Genomic DNA, 22,083 nt, shown 5'->3' with positions numbered 1-22,083 from the left:
ATTTTGGTTCGAATGACTTGAAAATATAATTTTGCTCCGGGCAGCGATGCATGCCTTGAAGTGCACATTTCTCGTGGATAATTGATCATCTTTTGATAGTGAAATTTAGGATGCGTTTGTTTGGAGGTTTGGATTTTGAGTTGGGATTTGAACACTAAAAATTTTGAATTTGAATAATTGTATAATGTGATATAAATAGGTGTAGATGTGATGTTTTGAATGTAAAATTGATTTTTAATATAATATAAAAAATTAAAAAATAGATGTTGTGATTTGATATTTTTAAGAAAAAAATTGGATGAATAATGTAAATTCAATCCAATCCCCCAAACAAACACACCCTCAATAATGAATATTAGACTTATAAATAAATAAATAGTTAAATAAATATATATACATATTCTAAAACACAGTTATTTTATTTACCTAAAAATTACACAACATATCAGAATATCTTTATTTTTATTTTTTCTTTTTGGAATTTGAAATTACACGACCACCCACCGGAGAGAAATATCCCTAACCTCCGTGACAATCGGCGGCGGCGAATCTCCGCCGCTTGACCGGATCATAAATACACCCAAAACCGCCGTGCTCCGCCGCATGCCACTCCAGCTGCACCGCCTCGAAATAATCCAGCTGCACCTCCACAGCGCCGCCGGTCTCATCGTACAGGAACCCATCCGGGCGAGGCGGCTTGGTTTTCCGGCGGCCGGCTCCGACGGGCACGTTCCGGAGGGCGCCGCCGGCGGTCCAATAGCGCTGGCAGCCCTTACAGAAGTGTCGAGGCTGATTAACATTGTAGTTGTTGAAGTAACAGAATTTGGTGTCCATGCTTTTGCACCTGGGGCACTGGATCGTCTTCTCCGGCTTCTTTTCCGCCGTTGCGTCGCCAATTTCCGTCGCCGCCGTATGCTGGATCGACAACGAAATCGTGGCGCCAAACAATTTTATCCCTGATGATGATGGGATGACGTCATTTTGTTGGACCTTATCCATATTACACTGCAAATTAAAGATTGTACTGCAACAATTTCAATCTGTGTTTGGTGCACAAGCATTGGAATATATAAATACATATATATATATAAATATTTTTATGTAAAAATATATATAGCCATTGATAATATGAATATGTGCTTCTAAAAAAGCAGAAAAGGCAATATTTGGGAGCCGCCAGCTGCAACACAATGGTGGGCCCAAATTAGATTCTTTGTACAAGGTCCCTGGATCTGGGATCCTAACAGCAAAAAACACACGTTGTTTATTTTTCTAGTGAAGGACCAGGTGCTCCGGGACTTTTTGAATGTGTTGGAGGAAGCTTATGCTCTAACTTTTTTGTCCACGTCATCATCTTGATCCACTTTCGAAGTCTATAAAAAGGTTTGAGCTTTCTTGTTATCCCATATGTTTTTTGCCACTTACCCTTTTTAAATGGAGTAGAAAATTAAAAATATATTGGATATGCTATAAATAAATATATACATATATATATTTGATTCCAAATAATTGGAGGACATGACCAAGTCAGAGGTTTGATACAAAGTGTTCAAAAGTTTGGAGCATAAAGAGACTTGGGGGATAAAGCAATGGAAGCTCTAAAGTATTTTTAATTTGATTTGAAAGAAATTGTCCATTCATTTTCAAGACCATCATATGTAAGCATGGAGAGGGGAAGGATTGTTTAAAGGATCATTACATCCATTCATTAGTTTCTTTGATTTCTTGCATCAGATTTGGTCCAAATACACATATTTTAAGGCACTCAAAAAGGGGTGTTGATTTTCAAAATTTTGTTAAATGAAAGAGGTATTCCAAAAAAGAGGTTAAAAGATGTTCTAAAGCCCAGATGCTTGTTTGTGATTATTCCTCTAGCAATTAGTTATATTGCTTGTGGGTTATATATATATATATATATATATACATGATCAACTTTTGGGAATTTAAATTTCAATGGAAAAATCAATATATCAAAGTGGCAAAAGGTGGAATTAGGATCATGGAATTACTTTATTAAAGCCCACTTTAATTTTCTATTTAGTTCAACATTCCCTACTCTGTTTTTTTCACCATCACCATACAATATAATTTCCTCTTTACTTGGAAATAAAGATATGCACACACTTTTTACTTTGATTTAGGCTACATTCTAAAGAGAAAGTTGAGTAAAGGAGAAGATCCCAACAAAACATTATACTAATTACAAATTACTTGGCCCTAAACCAACCATTGAAGCCCATTTAGGTACAAACATAAAATCATGTTAATGTCCAATCACCTAACAAATAATATGGGTATAGTCATAGAAGTGATTATCAGTTCATATACTTTATATATTTCATATATTCAATCACAGTGCCCTAATTAGCACAATAACCACCATTTCTAGAAACATATCTCATCTTTCTATTTACTTGTTTATGTTCATATCCTCTCAATATTCAACAATTAAGTGTCATTTAATTTAGAGAACTCACTAATAGAATTTGCTTGAATAATTGCCAAAAGTAGTCCAAGTTTATGACCCATCTCAAACAATCTCTTAATCCCTAAAAATTAAGGATTGGAAGAAGAGGTTGAGGCCCAACTAAATGAAGACAATTACCCCAATTGAGCCCCAAATTAACTTTAAATAAATAAGTTCATTTTCAAATTTCATTATGTAGTTTTCCGGCCACTTTTTCCTTCAATTTTTTTTTTAGTTTGTATTTCTATCTTGTGATTTAATTCTTAATTTAAATAATAATTTGATATAAGTAATAAAACATAGTTATTTTTACATAATAATAAAAAAAATCAAATTAAACTGAATTCAAGTATTTTTTTTCCCCCTACTTTTTAAATTAAATTAGTTTAAAATTAAAAAAGTATATATATAAATAAAAATATAATATGTGGGTGTGGAGTTGGGGGGGCCTTACTGGAGTGGGAATGATGCATTAATTCAGGACGTAGGGACGGACAATCACGTGGACTGTCCTGTCCAATACCGTCAAAAACAATAAAAGCGTGTGTTTGTAAAGTGCGACTTTGACTTCAAAATTGCAAAAGAACTAAAAGCGCGTTTACGAAGTCGTGCTTTGATTTGCGCAATAGATGTGTAGTAGTAAATCACGATTCAGATGAGATGAGACGATGAACCTGCATTTTTATCTATTATTATTATTATTATTATTATTATTAATGATCGAATTTATGAATTATTATTTAGTAAAGTATTTGGTGATTAGGAATTTTGTCCGAAATAAAGAAGACATGTAATGAGTCAGATAGACAGACAACTATCAGCGTGGAAATTTGAGGCCGTACGACATTGGTTGCCCATAACATAAAGAAAGAAAATACTAACACTTTATTATTATTATTATTATTATTATTATATAATTTTCGAAGCACTGGTTATAATATATTTATAGAATGTGACACGGCAACTACCTGCCACTGTTTACATGCATATATGTTTAAGTTTTTTTATATGGGTGATATTATATGTAGATTTAAAATAAAAATTATATATAATTAAAAATTTTAAAATATGTATTTAAATATTTTAAAAATTAAATCTTAATAAAATATATGTATATGAATATAATTTTATTGAGAATAAAGTTTTAAATGTAAGATAAAAATATTTGTTTATGAGAAATAAAAAGAAAAATTAAAAGTGTATAATGCTATATATAAAATTAATTAAACTAATTTATAATATTTGTTAAATATATTTCGAATTAATAAAATTTACCTAATATATAAAAGCATCAAATAGAATGGGCATAAAAATAGAAAATAGTTCAATTATTCTGAGGCCAATTGAGTATTACATTAAATTAATATTATCAATTCATATATATATGTGTGTGATTATAATTTTAACGGTGTAGATTCATTGGGGGATGGAGCTAGAAATCAGAAGACGATTTTGGTCCCACAATACACTATTTGAATTGATTAAGGACAATCAAGGATTAACAAAGGCCCACAAAGATCTCAACAATTTGAGGGAGCAAAAAATATTGCATTTGATATCTTCTTTTTTAAAAATAAAAAAAAAAAAAAAAATTCTTAAAAGAAACAAATATAAAAGTAAAAAATCATTGCCAATGTTGTCTTGAGTATTTGTGGGAAATCTAAGATGGATGAAAGATGATCTCCAAATAGTTTCTATTTAAATAAATAAATTTTCAACAAATATTCGCAATGAAAGAGTTTCGCAACTCTAAAATGAAATTGAGATCCAAAAATTTTAAATGGCCAAAACCCATATTATAATACATTTACTATATATGCATATATTTCTCTTATAGCTAGCTAATATTTTTTTTATAGAGAATTATCTCAACTAGTCAAGTTAGTTATTCAAGTTATTCCTATATTTATTTAATTATTAGATGAATCATATATAAAAAAACCAAAATGAACCTTTAAAGAATATTATAGAATTTATAGAATATAAAAAAAATACAACCTATTCAATCATCAATTATATAATCATTAGTTATGATGACTCGATTATGTTTATTTTATTTTCTTACTATTTTACTCTTCATAAGACATTTACGTTTTTATCATTGGAGAACAATAATTTCAATGTCATCATTAAACCCAACTCCACTTCATTTTCAAAGAATTAGAGATTATTATATAGAAATGTAACATCTCTTACATTTTGTTATAAGTACAGGAGGATTGAACCTCCAACTTCAAGTATACTGGGAAGTGCTAATTAATTATTAAGTACCATTGAATAATCTCATATTATAATTAAAAGTCCAAATTATAAACACACGAACAATAACATAGATATATAAAATTTATATACTCATTATGAAAAGGTCTGATTTCGAATTTTATTTGTATTTATTGAAAATTACAAACTCATTATATTGGCGTGACAAATCCATTTATTAAATGTGTATATATACATATATTTATGATACATGCACGCTACAAGAAAATAGTAATTTTTATAACAATTTTTTTTTCTCTAAATCCATTTTTTATGTTGCTAATGAAATTAAAGATAAAATTTACTAAATTATGTCTCTAAAGCTCACGTAATTACCGTCAGCCATCCGTAATTACAAAAATATTATTTCCAGCTTATAGCTAGTGTGCATGTAGTTGTTCCTAACTACAGAGGAAGTATATTTTTATTATAAATTGTACGGTTTAAATGATTAAGTTTTTAATTTGAAGTGAAAATCAAACACATTAGAAAATTTCCAGGAGCTAAAAATTTTAAAATCTCCTGTATAAAAGGAGGTTGTAGGTCTTATACTGATCCGGTCAAATCAATATATGTTATACGAGTGATCGACATATATTTATATGTATTTTCAACATATTTTATATTATAAGACAACGTATTCTGAGTTTTAATATAATATATATTGTATTATAAATATGTTACATATGTATAAATATATGTTGATCCGGTCTGATCTATTCCCGGAAATAGAGTCTGAATTTTATTAAATGTTCCTTCAACGTGGAAGAAATTCAAAATTTTCTGACAGGTTTGTGCACAATTCTTACGACAGAATTGATGATGGGAATATGTCTTCATGACCCAACGTACAACACATCTTAGCTTGAAATTTTCAAGCAGGTGCACAAGAGGTACAACCCACACAGCGTACACAAGTTTAATTGATAGCTACTTAATTGGTGTAAATCAAAATATTTTTCAAACTGTAGTAAGAAAGGGACAAGAACCAATAATATTATTTATATGATTTAAATTAAATGGGCTGTGGGGTTAGTAAATATTACAATAATCAGAATGATTGATGATGGCTGGTGCTCAATATAAATTTATTTATTTTTTGTTTTATTATTATTATTATTTGTCAATAATTGATGAGGGGCAATTAAATTAATCTGTCACTATCGTATCTGATCTCGTAATTATATATATTGCTTGTACACAATGCTCACGCAAAAATATTTCTGAATCATATATGTATAGTACATAATATTAATTGTATATTGATAAAAACTGATTTCAGTATATATTATATAGTTTAGATAATTTAATGGGAAATTAAATTAAACCAATTAAGCACCACTTTTGTTGAAATAATTATGAAATTTCGGATGGTGAATAATGGATATATATTTATTATAAGCAAAAGTAATAATATTGAGAAAGTCAGACATGCAGTTGGGCATTAAAAGGATTTAATTTAGGTCCAAGGTATTTGGGTTAGATGTATTAGATTAGATTAGATTATATTATATTATATTACAACAATCTAAAACGAAACATTAAAACCTATGGATCTATAGTGTAATTAATTTCTCATTCCTAGTGATCACTTTAAGTATTTTAAACTCTCACTTTACTAGCCTGTTCAATAATTTCAAATTGTCACAAAAATATTATAATACTTTCAAATCATGTTATAATATATGATTTAATATTTTCAATATAGTAAATAATTCCAACATTCACTGCTCCTAATTCTCATTATTTTAAATAATAATAATAATAATAATAATAATAATAATAATAATAATAAAATACTTAAATTGATCACACACTATTAATACATGTGATATGCTCTTATTTAAGTGAGTGATTATAGTGAACAATTTATAAATTGCAAAAATAGAAAAAATGGTTAAACCCGTGATGGAAATGTGTCACATGACTTGTAACTATATCAAGCATACAATTTATTTAATATATATTAAAAAGTAATAAATAGTGTGCGCATTTAAAAAAAGAGGTTGAATGTAATTAATTCATTATATACAGAAGGAAGAACAAAATAATACTAATAGTAACAAAAATAATAAATTTTCAAAATAATAATACAAATAAATAAATCAAAGTAGGAACAAAAGTTACAAAGAGGGGCCATCACTTGTCTCCTCATTAACCCTCTCTGCAATATACAATATTTAATTAATTAATGTGTTATCCTTTTCAATTCCTTCCATTTTTTCCCATTTCACATTTTAGAGCAGCAATGAGTTCCTCTTCGACAATCGCCCCGCCGGCGCCGGAAAATCCATCGGCCGATCAGTCAAGCGGCAGCTCAGCCGCCGATCCGCCGCCGAGCCGGTACGAATCACAGAAGCGGAGGGATTGGAACACCTTCGGACAGTACCTGAAGAACCAGAGGCCGCCGTTGGCGGTGTCGCAGTGCAGCTGCAACCACGTGCTGGAATTTCTCCGGTACCTCGACCAGTTCGGGAAAACTAAGGTTCACTTGCACGGCTGCGTGTTTTTCGGGCAGCCTGAGCCGCCGGCGCCGTGCACCTGCCCGCTGCGGCAGGCGTGGGGCAGCCTGGACGCGCTGATCGGACGGCTGAGAGCCGCCTACGAGGAGTACGGCGGATCGCCGGAGAAGAATCCGTTCGGCGACAGGGCGATCCGACTGTATCTCCGGGAAGTTAAGGACAGCCAGTCCAAGGCCAGAGGGATTCCGTACACCAAGAAGAAGAAGAAGAGGAAGATCACTAGCAATTCGATCAACGGTCAGGATGACCCGATCAAGAACTCCAATCACAGCTCCACCTGATCAATTGAATTTCAATTCCCCCAAACTGCTACGGTACGTCTCTCTCTCTCTCTCTCTATATATATATACACACACACACACACCAATTTCTTTTTTTTGTTCGATTCATATATATTCACAGCCATAATTGATTGATCCTTTCTATAATTCTTCTGGTAATTACAACAAAATTAAACTAGATTGTAAATTAGGGATTGACTTCTAAAGTATTAGAAAGTATTACACTACCACTGCCAAAAACCCTCCGATCTAGAAACCCTAATTTTACTGAGTAGTGAGATTTAATCCATATATGGGGATGGGTATAATTTCATTCTTCAGATTTTGAAGATATATATATATTTGTATAAAAAAGTTTATTCTCTCAGTATACAATATAAGCTATTCATTAGTGGACTGATATATATACACACACCAAGGAATAGGAAAAACGTAAAAAACAACAATAATACATAAATAAATAAATAATTATAATGTCGACCATGTAAGCATTTTGAGAATTAAACACGAACACATTTTCTATCTTTACAATTGTAGATATAACTCATTTTTATACATATATATATACTGTAGTTTCACTTCTATCCCAAACTCCAAACACATATGCACATACATGCATACATTTTTATAATATATATATATATATATCTGTGTGTGTGTGGACATTATTTCTCTCTCAAATCATGCAAAAATATTGTGGATATGAAATACAATTTCGAGGTCCACGTAATTTTCCGACAAGTTCTTCTCCTTTAATACAAAAATTGAATTTGGATGTACGGCATTTCTGCGAACGTACGTATCATCTTGTCCCTACGCTCTTTAAGCTGTTTATATATGTATACTTGAGTTTGTGCTAAAAACTACCAAGAGGTACACAATAATATATATATATATATATATCCTACAATATTTCCTTGTTTAGTTTTGTTGTGATGTAAGTTTTAACAATATTCATATCACACAAATTGGTTCCAAAACAAAATCCAATATCAGCAAGACATGCTACTTGATACTTATAATGTCGATTGAGTCAAATCAGTACCGTATTGATTTAATATAATCAAAGCATACAACTAATGCTTTTATAGCACAACATATAGTTGTATCATATAGAATCATGTGCTACTTAGCTTATTTGCACCGTGCCGTAGAAATATACTTATTGGATTGAAATAAATAACATACTTTGTTATGCGGAATTATATAATCTATTATTAAGAAATATATTATGTGAAATTATATCGATCAAATATATGTTGTCTATCCTAATTATATATGCTGACTTGGTCAAATCTAACTATATATATATATGTATATGTGTGTGTATGCATTGTGTGTTTTGAGTTTGATTTCAAATGAATGAGCGATGAGCCGAGTTAATTATTAGAGCATCTAAATCTGCAATAATAAATTGTCGATATTCATGCATGTTGAGAAATAATCCTTTTTCATTTCAGAGTAGAATTTTCAATACATTGGCTCTTAGTGTATATATTGATATTGAACCAATTTATATTTTAAAATGAATTGCTTGTTACTTGGATGGATTTGAGTTTTAGTGCATGACTGTTACAATTTTAATCACTTTTGAGTTCATGTTGAAAACTTGAATTAATCTCTATACCATCTTATGTTACAAATTTTTAAAAGAATAAGACTACTCATCTATTGTGTGTTTCAATGTTGTTTGGGTGTTTTTTTTTTCTTTTTACAAGTTTTGAGGTATTTATACAGTTTTGTAGGTTTAAATAAATTTAAATAAATATATTATTATTATTTTATATATAAAAACATTTGATACAATAATGATTTCACTTAAGAAAACTAACAAAAATGAAAATCTATAAAAACACAAACCAAATACACCAATTGTATTTGAATTTTTTTTATATATATAAAGAAATAAGTTTTGACAAAGATCGTTTGTTTAGATATATTTTTAAAACTAAGAAAATACTCGATATTAATACAAGTAAAAGAAAGGCCTTTTTATATCTAGTTTATTTGTACGAAACTATTGTTTTGATATGTATTTGGGTGTGTTTTGAAAATGATAGAAAAATAAAAGATATCTGTGTGTGTTTTGGAAAAGAGACCAAGATATTGAATAAACTCACACACATATCATAGAGTGCAATATTTATTTTTATGCATTCATATGCATATAGGATTTGTTTGGCTATGGTTTGAAACTACATTTGTTGATTAGAGTTTTTGTTTAACTGACGTATATAATCATTTTAGTCTTCTAATTATATAATGTGTTGTTTAAATATGTATTATATTCTATACAGATATTTGCTATTTTATTTACAGACATTTGCTAATTGGGTCAAATTAGCACGGTATCTGAACAATTGGAATATTGTAATATGTGTTAACATAGTAATGTTGGTCCTGATATAAACTACCCCGGTGACAATTTACAATACCAAGAATTGATGTGGAATTAATTTTATCCATTTATTTAAAAATTTAAATCTACTACAATATTTGCTACATGACTAGTTTATGTTATCTTCGCCAAATGACATTTTAATCAACTACAGATTGTATACATATAAATATATCACTATTTTTATACATGTTTGAGCTAAAGGACATAATTATAAAGAATGCTACATGCATACTAAAAATATTTTATTTTAAAAAAAAGGGGACTAACAGAGTGTGTCTTGAATATTGCAGGAATATGTATAAGGAGGTAGAAAGCTGTTTTAGATGGAGGCCCAGGGCTTCATCAATGTTTCCCAACTGATTTATAAAGCTTCAATTTCAGGGTTTCCAAATACATATATATATATATATATTATATGTAGACCAAAGATATATATATACATACACACATGGATACATAAAAATACATGCACGTAGCTGCAGTGGGACTTGATGTTAATATATATATAAGGTAGTTAAGATGGATTATTAGTTTGAAGTATTGTTACTTATTAAAGTTATTATTAGTGGGCAGCACTGATGACTTCATTGATTTAATTAACTCTACTCTCCATTGGCTGTTGGCATTTTAATTAATTTGAGATTAATTTTTTTTCTTTGGAAAAATTGCATGTATGTTGATGTAGTAACAGTTATTATAACACAAACATAGATGCACAGAAAAAAAAAAAAAAAAAACTGTGTTTTATAAGACATATAAAAGTAATACAAATGATACACAAAAATAAAATAGATGAGACATTTTGTATAGATTGTTAGTATGTGTTGTTTCGTTTTATTTTATATGTTTGTTAGTTAGTATATTGTCGGCCTATGAATGTGGTTTCGATTCTTCCGGTGATGCCAAAATTAAGGACTTGCTACGAGAAGTTGCAGTGGGCATGAGACAGAACATCAGAATGGACTACTTAGTCTGAATATATTGCCGGTATATAGTATGTGCGATTGATCAGAATGATTGGGAGTATGTGTTAAAAGTTGACTGTCTCTTACTTGTTTGTATGCAATATATTTTGTTTTTTGAGTATAGATCGACAACCAAATAAGATCATATGTTGATTGACACATAAAGATCACTGATGGGAGGTATTCAACTTGTCTGAAGACCTTATTTCCCCCAAAATGAACTATTGACTTATTTTGTAGAAAGAAATTTTTGGATGTGTCCTCTGCTTTTCTAGTTCTTGCCCCTCTGCTATATTATGATCAAACAGACTAATAAAATTTCAAAAAAAAAAGAATGAAATATGACAAACCCCCAACAAATTTAAGCATGTTGTGTTCTTGGGATCTCCCCCTATTATTATTTTTATTATAGTATTATTATAGTTGTTCAATTTTTGCAGTATTAGTGCAGCCCAAAGAGGGAACCCATACCAGGAAACATGGGACCTCTACTTTCACCATGAAATCATGCATGGATTGTCCCTATATTTAATTTTCAACTAATGTGTAATTATTATCATTATTTTTATTTTTATTTTCTTAAATTCAATTGATGGGTCAAAAACGCAGATAAATTTTCGACAGTAAAAATGCGTGGTTAAAATTTGCAAGAACTGTACGTTCGGACAATGTAAAGCAAATTGCAGGCAATTCCAAGATTTCAATTTTGAAACCCTAACGAGTAATCTGATTGTGAACCCAAAAAAAAAAAAGTAAAGATTTGAGTTTATGGAGGAGAGGGAAAATTTTGATGGAGAAGATGGGAAATTAGAATCAATTACGCTTCGGACGTCGGCGGCGTCGTCTCGGAAATGCTCTCCAAGTGGGGTCTCCAGACGGCGGCGCGGCCTCGCCGCCGGTCTCTCTGGTGAGTGGAGACTTTCTCCGACAGGATCTCGCTCAAATACCGGTCGGAAATGAGTAGATTTGCGACGGAGATATCATTCCCGCCGTCGCCGCCTCCTCCGGCGGCGGCCGATTGGTCAGATTTCTTCTTCCGCTTCGACGACGGAGACGACCTTGGCTTGGAGCGAGGCTTCTCCGGCGACGGTGGCCGGGGAATCAGGAAATAAATCTTGCCGCGCTGCAGCTCGGCGTCGGGGGGAAGAACGACGATTTTGGGGCAGACGCCGTTATCTGACGGCGACGACGACGGAGGTTTCTTGAGGACGTGTTTGGGGTGGAGCTTCATGATTTCAGCGGCTCTGACGGAGCCACGGATTTCCTCCACGTGTCCATTGGAATGGACGATCCGGATGACGTCTAGCGACCCGCATGGCAGAATACAAGCAATGCAGCACCTGATGGTTTCTTTCATGGCAGAACTCAACACCACAGTACTTTCTTGTCGTCTTCTAATATAAACCAATCTCTTATCTATTCATTCCTATTTCTCTCTCATCCAGAGAGAGAGAGAGAGAGAGAGAGAGAGAGAGAAAGAGGGATCAATGGGAAAAAAAGAAGAGAGAAAGTGAAAAAGGAGAGGGAGCTAAGCAGCCAGTGGGGATGGATGATGATGATGAATCACTTTGATTGAATTGTTTTTAATTTGCAAGCAAAAGGGTGTTTCTACATCATATATTTTTGCAACTTTCTTGATCACATCTTTCTAATTAATGGGTTCTTGTTTTGTGTATTTTTTAATTTGAAAATTAAATAAATTAAATTTTGTAGCTGACCTGGTTGGGCATGATGTATAATAATTGCACCGTGCGTTGTAGCATGGTTTTTGGAAGCATCATTTGGCCCTCAACCAAACAATTCACAAATTTAATTAATTCTAATTAAAAGTTGGGAGACACATGTTTGTCCATTATTGATTGGCCAATTACTTTGTCCAAATTGGATTTCTTGCCAGCTGAAAATAGTCAATTTGCCTAAAACTTTGATTGGTTCAATTTAAGAAAATTGTTTGGTAGATTTATTTATTTTTAATTAATTAATTAATTGGGATTGTGGAGAAGGTGGTTCAATTCTTTTGAGAGGATATTATTTGTGATTCTTGAATCATCCCAAAGCAAGATCCATCATATGGATTGTGGATATTTCATTGGGAAGTGAGGGGATGCACAATGCACTATATATATATATATATATATATTAATTTTACATTTAATTTGTCTTAACTAATCAATTAAATTGGTTTATCTTCCCTATACTAGTAAATAATTGCTTAATCTTTTTCAGGTAAGTTTGTTATTTTCTTAACTATCCCATCAAAAATTCAGTCTAAGATCAATGAATTTTTGCACTGATTGTAACGCAGGATCTATCATTTTTTCTCGACTAACCAATAAGATTGCTAGAAATTACGTGCACAAAAAATACTAGTAATAATGATAATCCAAGTGTGGGCAGTATTATTTATAAGCTTTGAAATCTATGGCTGAGATTTGATTTGAGGGTAGGGGTGGAGGAAAGGCCCCACAAGGTATAGGCACAATGTGGCCTTTGATGATAATAAATTAAAATATAATTGTTTAAATAGTTTAGCACTAGTTATTACATACATTTATAAACTATTTTTTACACAATTAATCTATAATAATTTCTTTAAAAATGCCACATTAAAATTTAGTTTTTATTAAAATACACTTTTTTTTTTTATAAAACATAAAGTTTTATTTTTCTTCTTAATTTTTAGTATTTAGACTATGTTTTTTAAATATATATATTTTTTAAAATAAAATATCATACCAAATATTATTTTAATATGAATTTGTTGGGTTTTTATTTGAATTTAAAATTATGATAAAATTTTAATTTAAATAGTATTTTCATATATAATATTTATGAAAAAATAGTATATTTTTATCAATATTAATTTTAATTTTAAATCATAATAAAACAAAACCATAAAAACCTAAATTAAATATTTCCGGTTCAATTCAAAAAATTTATTAGTTTTTAAAAAGATTTTTTTAAAATTTTTCATTAAATTACATGTAGTATATTTTATTTTTATATTATACTCAAATATCCAGACACACCCATGACCCATGTAAGTACATTATATTTTATTATGAAAAATAATGCAGTGGGCTTCGTATTAGTGTGGGCAAAAATCCAGTACAAGCTTTGTCCAAATCCAGGTCTGGTCTGGCCCGGCCCGTGAATGTGTGTTATGTAACTATAAATGTTGGACAAACCTTCTACTTTGATAGTAATCCATAAATAGATATTATTTTTATTTATGTCCTTATATAATGATCTTATTTATAAAATAAGTTTTTTGGTATATAGTATATCAGTTCTTTTTATTAGAAAAACCCTCATTTAATCAACCAGACTGAGAGATACGAACCGGCAGGCACCCCCACGTGCTCCCACGTGACATAGCCTCATCTCACTACACGACAAAAAGCATAAATTTGATTGCACTAAACGACAACGTTTGAAGTTTAGCAACGACTTCCGAAGCATGCATGGCCAAACAATTCATTCAGTTCCAAAACCAATTATTCAAACCCTAAAATCACATATAACACAAAGTCAGCCATATATAAATAAAACTTCAATCGATTCTAATTAAAAAACTTCATAAAAATAAAAATAAAAACAACAATATATCATGGCAATTGCACCATCACTCGACCCCAAGCCAAACCAGTGCAGTTCAACCCTTGTCCAAAACATCGACGCCCCGACAGAACTTGTCTGGTCAATACTACGTCGTTTCGATCGCCCGGAGGCCTACAAAAAGATCGTCCGGAAGTGCACGATGCTCGCCGGCAGCGGCGGCGTAGGGAGCGTCCGGGAGGTGGCGCTGGTCTCCGGCTTGCCGGGAAAAGTCGGCCGGGAGCGGCTCGACCGGCTCGACGACGATATGCGTGTTATGGTTTACACGATCATCGGCGGAGATCAGCGGCTCGAGAATTACCAGTCGACCACCACCGTGCATGAGGACGGCGGCGGCACGGTGGTTGAGGAATCGTACGTCGTCGACGTGCCGGAGGGGAACAACGAGGAGGAAACCCGGGTTTTTGTTAATACCGTTTTAAGGTGTAATCTTAGGTCTTTGGCTAGCGTTACTGAGAATTTGGCTAAATGTAATAATTAAGTAGTATTGAGAGCATTATGTAATTAATTAGGGCTTTTGTTAATGTAATATTCCCTTCGTTCCGTATCTATATATATTCATTTGTTTTTTTACACAAAATTTTAAAAATATTAGTATTATATTAAAATAAAATAGAAATAAAGATAAAAGAACTAAATTACCTATATTAATATTGTATTATATAAAGGTAATGACATTTATTTAATATATTGTAAATAGAAAAGGTAATTCTAATATTAGATAGATAGTACAATTACTAAAAAAAATTAAACATAAATACTTTGTTATCGGATGGGCAAAATAAATAAAATGGAGAAATTGTCGAGGGAGGGAGAAAGTATATCAAAATATTATTACTATTTACTTGGATTTTATCCGATTATATTTTAGCGAAATAAATTGATGATCTTAATTCGCTTTTGGCGGGCTTTTGACTTCCCGATGCGCGGGATTACACGTGGCATGCGCTTAACTAGGATTGCTAGCTTACTGACACGTCATGAGTAGGGCCCCACCGGAGCTTACTTTGTCGTGTCTTGTCGTTTTCCGTGCCAAGTTTTGTTCAGCAACAATTTTTTTTTTAAAAAAAAATAAAAATTAAATACCCACACTTTGAGTGAGAATTAGGCTATGTTTGCTATTGTTTTTATTTTTAAGTTATTTTTTTTATTAATTTTGTAGAAATTTATTTGTTTAATACTTTAGTTTGAAATATCGGTAATTGTATAATAATATGAAAAAAATATATATTTGTATTAAATATTGATTTTTATAAAATAAAATAAAATAAAATATATATTAAAAATATTTTCGAAACAAAAAAATTTGGACAAACAAACGAGTAATACTTCAAAAGTTTAAAATATTTTCAATATATCATCTTCGTTCTTTCCAACGGGCCCAAAATTAATAATTCACTCTATACACAATGTTGAAGAAGCATAATAATTATATATGTTTATATTTTGAAAATTTATATTTGCCCGAAGCCCTGCCATTTTATTTATTTGTTTGTTTATACATTTATGCTTATATTGAAAGTTAGTTACGTGAATTGATGCATGGTTGGTACAGTTTGATGATCCAGTAAATAATGCTATTAATTTCAATCCTCTCAGACAGTCATTTCATTTATGGTCACGCACGCCCATGTTGAATTGCCCTAAAATTAGACGTGTCGATATGATAGTAAGTATATATATCTATATGCATGTATATGTATATATGGAGCTTCAGAAAAGAACCCTTTCTACTAATATCAGTATTATCTAAGACTTGTAGTTATTTTATCTTTGAAACATTAAATTAAATATTTTTTTTAATTCAAATTATCATTAATATGACTTACTTTTCATATAAACAATTTTGAAGAACACTTAAATATATATATATATATATATGATACTATAATCAGTCCAATAAACGACACTACAACGAACTAAAAATATCAGTAGTAGCCTATTACATGCATGATTCGACCACCCTTACAACATATATGCCATATGGTTCACACAACATGTCACATGTCCCTAATCAAGTGCACTATGATTTGACCCATAACTAAAATTGTCTATATGCATAGATATAGATTAATTAATTGAATTATATATATATATATATTCTTGTAGTAAATTACGACAAATTTCATCTACTATATATACATCCAAATTAAACAAACATCTTAGCTAACATTCTTTTTGATCGACCATGTCACTCATAACTTACCTCGACAACTGTTTGCAGGTTAAATAATTACGTCCAATTCAGGCTATAATTCCCACTATTTATATCTGCACATATCAGCTTTAAAATATGGTAATTAATTAAATCGATCGTTTAGTGAAACACAAAACAAAACGACGACATGTTTGTTTGTCCCCATAGAGTAGAAATTAGTATCTATTATTTGATTGATGGATAAGTGTAGTGACTGACAGAGCAGTCATCTTCAGATATTTGTTCCATTACCATATTATTTTTGTCGTATATTCGAGATCTCACATGCACATATTCCTACTACATTATGTCCGTTTCCTTCTTAATTTTATTTTTTTTAGATCATGGAAAAATATATTAGCATGGGCCCATATAAAAAATCTTAATTATTAATTCATTTGTTGAAATATAATAATATTCCAACTACAATTTCTGCTTAATTTAGCAATTAATTCCATTATTAAATCTTCAATAATGTTTTAGAAGAAGTTGGAGGGAATTGACTTTTTAGACGAGCGGCAAATCAGGAGATTAACTTTTTTGCTTTATGTATGTCTGAGTATGACCACAGATTTGGACTTAATTAGTCATTTATTTATTTATATATTTATTATCGTTTGCGTTCTGGCCTAATTTAAAATAAATAAATAAATAAAACAGTATCTTTGTAAAATCTTTGTCCTTAAATTCAGGCGGTTATGTACATGAAATTTATGCATAAAATAAATAATAGGATTGGATTAGGAGTTAGGATTTGGTGGGATTAAAGTAGGATTAATTAAATTAAAGAGAAACACAAAATGTACAATCTTGAAAATACACTTGTGTTTTAAAATTTATTCTTATTGGTGAAGCAAGAATTAAAGGGATAATTTGTTGGTGGTCATAAATTTTGGAGAGTGGAGTGGGCAAAGGGGAAGTAATAATTAAGAGCAAGAGTTGTTGATGATTCTAGAAATACTGTAAGTTGGGAGCCAGGTGGGGTCCTGAAATCAATCAATCCCAACCGTTGGTAAAGTAGAGGGAGATGAAGAAATGAAGGGTGGAGATTAATTAGGGTTCAGTTGGATCATCCAAGAATATTGCCTATAGAAAAGAAAGCTGGATTTATAACTGTCGCTGTACTCCAACGGTATGTCCGTGACATTTGTGTAAGGGCAATGTTGATTTGATGGAAATACTATATACTCTCCCCATCGTTATTAATGAATGTATCAATTTTATTTTTATTTTTATTTTTGGGCAGAGATGCCAAGAGACGTAATATTTAAATAGTATTATTTTATATTTTTTAAAGATTAATGATATAAATATTGAATTAAAATAAATTAAGTGTAAAAATATATCATTAATAAGTGACAACAATATAAATAGATATAAAAATAATTATAATTTACTAAAATTTGAATTTGTAATTAAATATAATATAAAAATATTTTTAATAGATAACTAAAATAATAAAATAGACACAATTTTTGTAAACAGATAATTAGTTAAGGTGAAGACGAAGACGAAGAATCAGGGCAATGGCAATGGCAATGCGAGCTTTGTTAGAGCCCCCACCACGTTCCAAATTCCACATGCATTTATCAGACAGTCAGTCAGTCAGTCAGTCAGTCAGCAATCAACGCCACTCTTTCCTAATTACGATCATTAATTCGAGGGGAAAAAAGAAACCCAAAACACAAAAAAGAAAGAAAGAAAAAAAGGGCACAGGCAACAGCACTCCTCACTGCCTCCTTTTTTCTTCGTCTCTCTTTCTCTTTCTCTCTCCCACTCTCACTCTCTCTCTCATCTTGCCTTTTCTCCTTCTCTCCTTCCTCTTTCTCAGCCACCATTCGCGGGAAGAAACTCCAAATTCCAGGGCCCGACATCGCTCTTTCTCAGGTACCTACGAATTTTCCCCCCCAAGAAATGCCCTGATTTTATGCTGTTTCTTATGGTACTTCTCACGAGATAATTTTCAGACAGTTTCTTGGCTTCCATTGATGAAGATAAGGTGCTTATGCTTATAACAAAAAAATAAATTTTTTATGGATCTATGTTTTTGCTAGAGGTGGTGCCGATAAGTCCTCAAAAAGCTTCATTGCGTAATTTGCTCCCTGTTTTTAAAATTTTTCAGATTAGGTTTTAATTGGTTTGTATCAGAAGTTGTATTCTTGGGTAGCCATTCGATGTTTGTTTCCAGAAATTGAGTATGCATACAGTAGCTTAAGCTTTGTTTGTTCAGAAATTCTCAAATCTGTAAATAGACGGACATTCTTTCTTGAAGCTGCGACGAATGCTTGCTCTGATGAAGTTCAATTTCTGAAATTTCTCAAATACCATATGGTTATTTATTACATATCTTCATGCCTGTTGATTTAATTCGTTTCAGTTTTGGGTGTTGTCCATTCAGTGAGGCAGAGAAATCTTGAACTTGAGAGAGGTATCCAATGGAGAAAAGGCAACTAGATTTCAATGCACCCATCCTTTCAGCAAGGAGGTATTCATCGCCGTCGCGCTCTACGGAGTTAGTCCCCCGGAAGGCGCCGGAAAAGGCAAACCCCGACCGGCAGCAATCGCTTCCGGCAAATAAATTTGGGTGGGAAAATGAGGAAGTGACGAAGCCGGCAGCCGTGCCGTTTCATTGGGAGCAAATCCCCGGCCGTCCAAAGGACGAGCTCAGCAGCCAGGCGCCTACGCCGGAGGAAACGCCGAGGCTCCCGCCGGCAAGAGTGTCGGATGCCATTCGACGAAATTCAGGCGAAAGCCCGAGGCTGCCGTCTGGCAGAGGGTCGGGCCAATCTCGGTACAATTCAGGGGAAAGATCTGTTGATCATAATGTGCAGAAATCTCAGGTCGAATCGTTCTCCTACGCCGATCACGCGATGCTTCTCGAGAAACTGAACGAGAGTCTGAATTGTAAAGATGAGTCGGATTCGGAGAGCGAAGACGACGCATATTCGGATGCACTCGACACCCTTTCGGTCGGAGAATCGCATTCCGTGAACTATAGTGTGAGCGGGCTTAGTGGCTATCATAGCTCTGGAGTGAAGCCCGCCGGGACATTCTGCGTCGACGAGCAAACGAGAGACTTGATGATGAACAGGTTCTTGCCGGCAGCCAAGGCTGCAGTTGTGGAAACGCCGCAATATGTTGCTAAGAAGTCGCAGGTGGCAAATGTGGAGACGAAGGTTGTAAGGAAGGCAGTTTCGGGGGAAATAACGAAGCCTTTGTCTAAAGAGAACGTGTCGAATACTCTGCCTTATTACAGTCAGTATATCGATTATACGGAGAGCGAGGATGACGATCAAGATCATAAGATTCCGGTTAAGAAGCCCGGAAAAGTTTGGGGGATTCTCCCGAGATTCTGTGTTAAGAACTCCTTGTGCCTCTTGAATCCTCTGCCGGTAATGAAATCGAGACCTCGTCCCCCGACTCCGCCCACGCCTCACGTCCATGATGTCCGAAGATTATCGAGGAAGGCGCTAAGCGGACCTCTAGACAAGGTAGTCGTCGAATCTTGTGATGTTTGATCTTACATTATGTCTTGTTGCTCGAATCGTTTTTTACAGTTGTCGATCGATGCAGAACGTTTACCATGTGCCTAATAAGAAGAAATTTCATTCCGGAATGTTGGTTCGAGAGCTGCCGGGAGTCGAGGGTAACCTGCACAGCGACGATCCGAGTCAATTTGTGAGCCCGCGCGACTCGGTTAGATTGTCGGTGTCTCCGTTGAGGCGCTACAGAAGCGGTAACATATCTCCTTACCGAAACGAAACTCCAAAGTCTCCGTTCCGCGACGGAGCTGGTTTACTCGGCCTGCCTAAAGAAGCCGACAATCAGCTTGCGTATAAGATCGCCTCGTCGCGGAAAATGCTCAAGGCCCTGCAAGATGTGTCGCGGAATCAGACAACCGAGAGGCGATCCTCAGCCCCGAACGGCGATGCTGTCGAGAAAACTGTTTATGTAGACTTTGTCAACAAAACAGAGCATCGTCGGATCACAAAGCCATCCGGCGAGAGAATCAAACCGCAGCCGAACATTTTTGACCTCAGAAAGAAACCGAGTCTTAAAAATGGACCGGAGTGCAAAGTTCTTCCGGATGTTAAAGTCGATCCGAATCTTTGTCCTGAATTCGGACCCTTGGAATGGATTCCTGACGTGAAGCTCGGGTCGAAAGAAGAAAGGAAAGTCGAGTCGGAGAAGAAAGAGTCTGATCATCAGCTGCTTTCGCCATTGCCTCCACCGTTACCGAAATCCCCTTCGGAATCGTGGCTATGGCGCACGCTTCCGTCGATTTCGAACCCCTTTGCGCACTCGCGCCAACGGAGCCGTCTCCATCCGAAGAAGGCGGGCGCGAAAGGCTCGGCGGACGCTGCGAAATGGGAGACTATTGTCAAAACTTCCAACCTACGGCAGGATCACATTCGATACTCCGAGGTAATAACTTCACTTGTTGTTAACGGACACACCCTGTTTTGATGTTCTTGCTTTTTTGTGATGTTTTTCGTCTGTTTTTTTCTGTGCACTTGATTGTGCAGGAGCTTCATCGACAAAGCAAATAGCAGCAGGAAACCACTCTTTGTTTTTGCAGGCAGAGTTTCCATTACCATTACACCACTAATTTTGGAGGTCATTTTTTTCCCACTATTTTTTGAGGAAAATTGATTGAAGAAGAAGGTGCTGTGCTGCTGCATGACATTATAATATAAACAAACATATATATATATATATATATACTTTTAAATATAATGGATTCAAAGCTGTGTTTGCTGCTCTGCTTCCCGTTTGGTGATGTAGTCTGTTGTTAGGATGCAGCTTGGCATTCTAGCTTCCATACGCCGTCGTTTTGTGCCCTCTGCAATGCCTACCTCATTAGACCTTATAAAATATATACATAGCTGTTGTTGCCATTTGTTCTTTCTGCATAATACAATTCTTGATTGCTTGGCCAATTATAATGTTAGATTATGTTAATGAATGTCTCAACACATCACTTATTTTTATGAAAGTGAACAAACATAAAAGTTCTTATAGTGGGTTGGGATGTTGCGTTTGTCGTCAAAAATAATACTCCTTCCGTCCACGGACTAATATCCTACTTATCTATTTTGGAATGTTAAAAAATAATTGTTCTCTTTCTAATTTTATACATAAAATTTACTTTTTTATTCTTATTTTATTTATTTTTTTATATCTATGCACAAAATAAAGGACTATTTTGTCAATATACAACCAAAAAACTAATTATCTAAAAAAGCGTGTAAATATCACTTAGACATTAGAAAGTAGATGGACGACTAAAAATTAATTTAAATTACACATTTTCGATAGAATTTATAATAATATCATCATAAGCAAAAAGTAGACAAAATAGTAAAAAATAAA

The 22,083-nt window shown here is 33.1% G+C and overlaps 5 protein-coding genes across 7 annotated transcripts; 3 read left to right on the top strand and 2 right to left on the bottom strand.

Annotated features, from left to right (window-relative positions):
- Positions 1-375: 375 nt before the first annotated feature.
- On the bottom strand, positions 376-1,060 carry LOC127249855 (dof zinc finger protein DOF1.5-like). Its single transcript, XM_051272899.1, has one exon. The coding sequence runs from the start codon at positions 997-999 to the stop codon at positions 520-522; it is 480 nt and encodes a 159-aa protein (XP_051128856.1). The 5' UTR covers positions 1,000-1,060; the 3' UTR covers positions 376-519.
- A 5,824-nt stretch (positions 1,061-6,884) lies between these two features.
- LOC127249486 (protein LIGHT-DEPENDENT SHORT HYPOCOTYLS 10-like) lies at positions 6,885-10,565 on the top strand. Its single transcript, XM_051272274.1, has 2 exons — positions 6,885-7,562; positions 10,221-10,565. Exon 1 carries the CDS (start codon positions 6,918-6,920, stop codon positions 7,527-7,529), a length of 612 nt encoding a protein of 203 aa, XP_051128231.1. The 5' UTR covers positions 6,885-6,917; the 3' UTR covers positions 7,530-7,562; positions 10,221-10,565.
- A 968-nt stretch (positions 10,566-11,533) lies between these two features.
- On the bottom strand, positions 11,534-12,459 carry LOC127249848 (uncharacterized). The gene has a single exon (XM_051272883.1). The coding sequence runs from the start codon at positions 12,250-12,252 to the stop codon at positions 11,713-11,715; it is 540 nt and encodes a 179-aa protein (XP_051128840.1). The 5' UTR covers positions 12,253-12,459; the 3' UTR covers positions 11,534-11,712.
- A 2,004-nt stretch (positions 12,460-14,463) lies between these two features.
- Positions 14,464-14,994, top strand: LOC127249681 (abscisic acid receptor PYL11-like). Its single transcript, XM_051272613.1, has one exon. The coding sequence runs from the start codon at positions 14,506-14,508 to the stop codon at positions 14,992-14,994; it is 489 nt and encodes a 162-aa protein (XP_051128570.1). The 5' UTR covers positions 14,464-14,505.
- Positions 14,995-18,382: 3,388 nt separating this feature from the next.
- LOC127249993 (uncharacterized) lies at positions 18,383-21,670 on the top strand. Of its 3 annotated transcripts, none has more exons than XM_051273122.1 (4): positions 18,383-18,597; positions 19,088-20,201; positions 20,284-21,135; positions 21,237-21,670. In XM_051273122.1, exons 2-4 carry the CDS (start codon positions 19,146-19,148, stop codon positions 21,258-21,260), a joined length of 1,932 nt encoding a protein of 643 aa, XP_051129079.1. In that variant the 5' UTR covers positions 18,383-18,597; positions 19,088-19,145; the 3' UTR covers positions 21,261-21,670. The 3 variants fall into 3 exon arrangements, with proteins under 3 accessions (XP_051129079.1, XP_051129078.1, XP_051129080.1); XM_051273121.1 differs by having other exon boundaries at positions 18,384-18,597; positions 19,109-20,201; positions 21,237-21,669; XM_051273123.1 differs by lacking the exon at positions 18,383-18,597 and adding an exon at positions 18,603-18,709 and having other exon boundaries at positions 19,109-20,201.
- The last annotated feature ends 413 nt before the right edge of the window (positions 21,671-22,083 follow it).

This window comes from Andrographis paniculata, unplaced genomic scaffold (genome assembly GCF_009805555.1).
Source record: "Andrographis paniculata isolate CXL003 unplaced genomic scaffold, ASM980555v1 Contig36END, whole genome shotgun sequence".
Taxonomy (NCBI): domain Eukaryota; kingdom Viridiplantae; phylum Streptophyta; class Magnoliopsida; order Lamiales; family Acanthaceae; genus Andrographis; species Andrographis paniculata.
The sequence above is the reverse complement of the archived record's forward strand: the minus strand, read 5'-3'. Positions and strand labels throughout refer to the sequence as shown.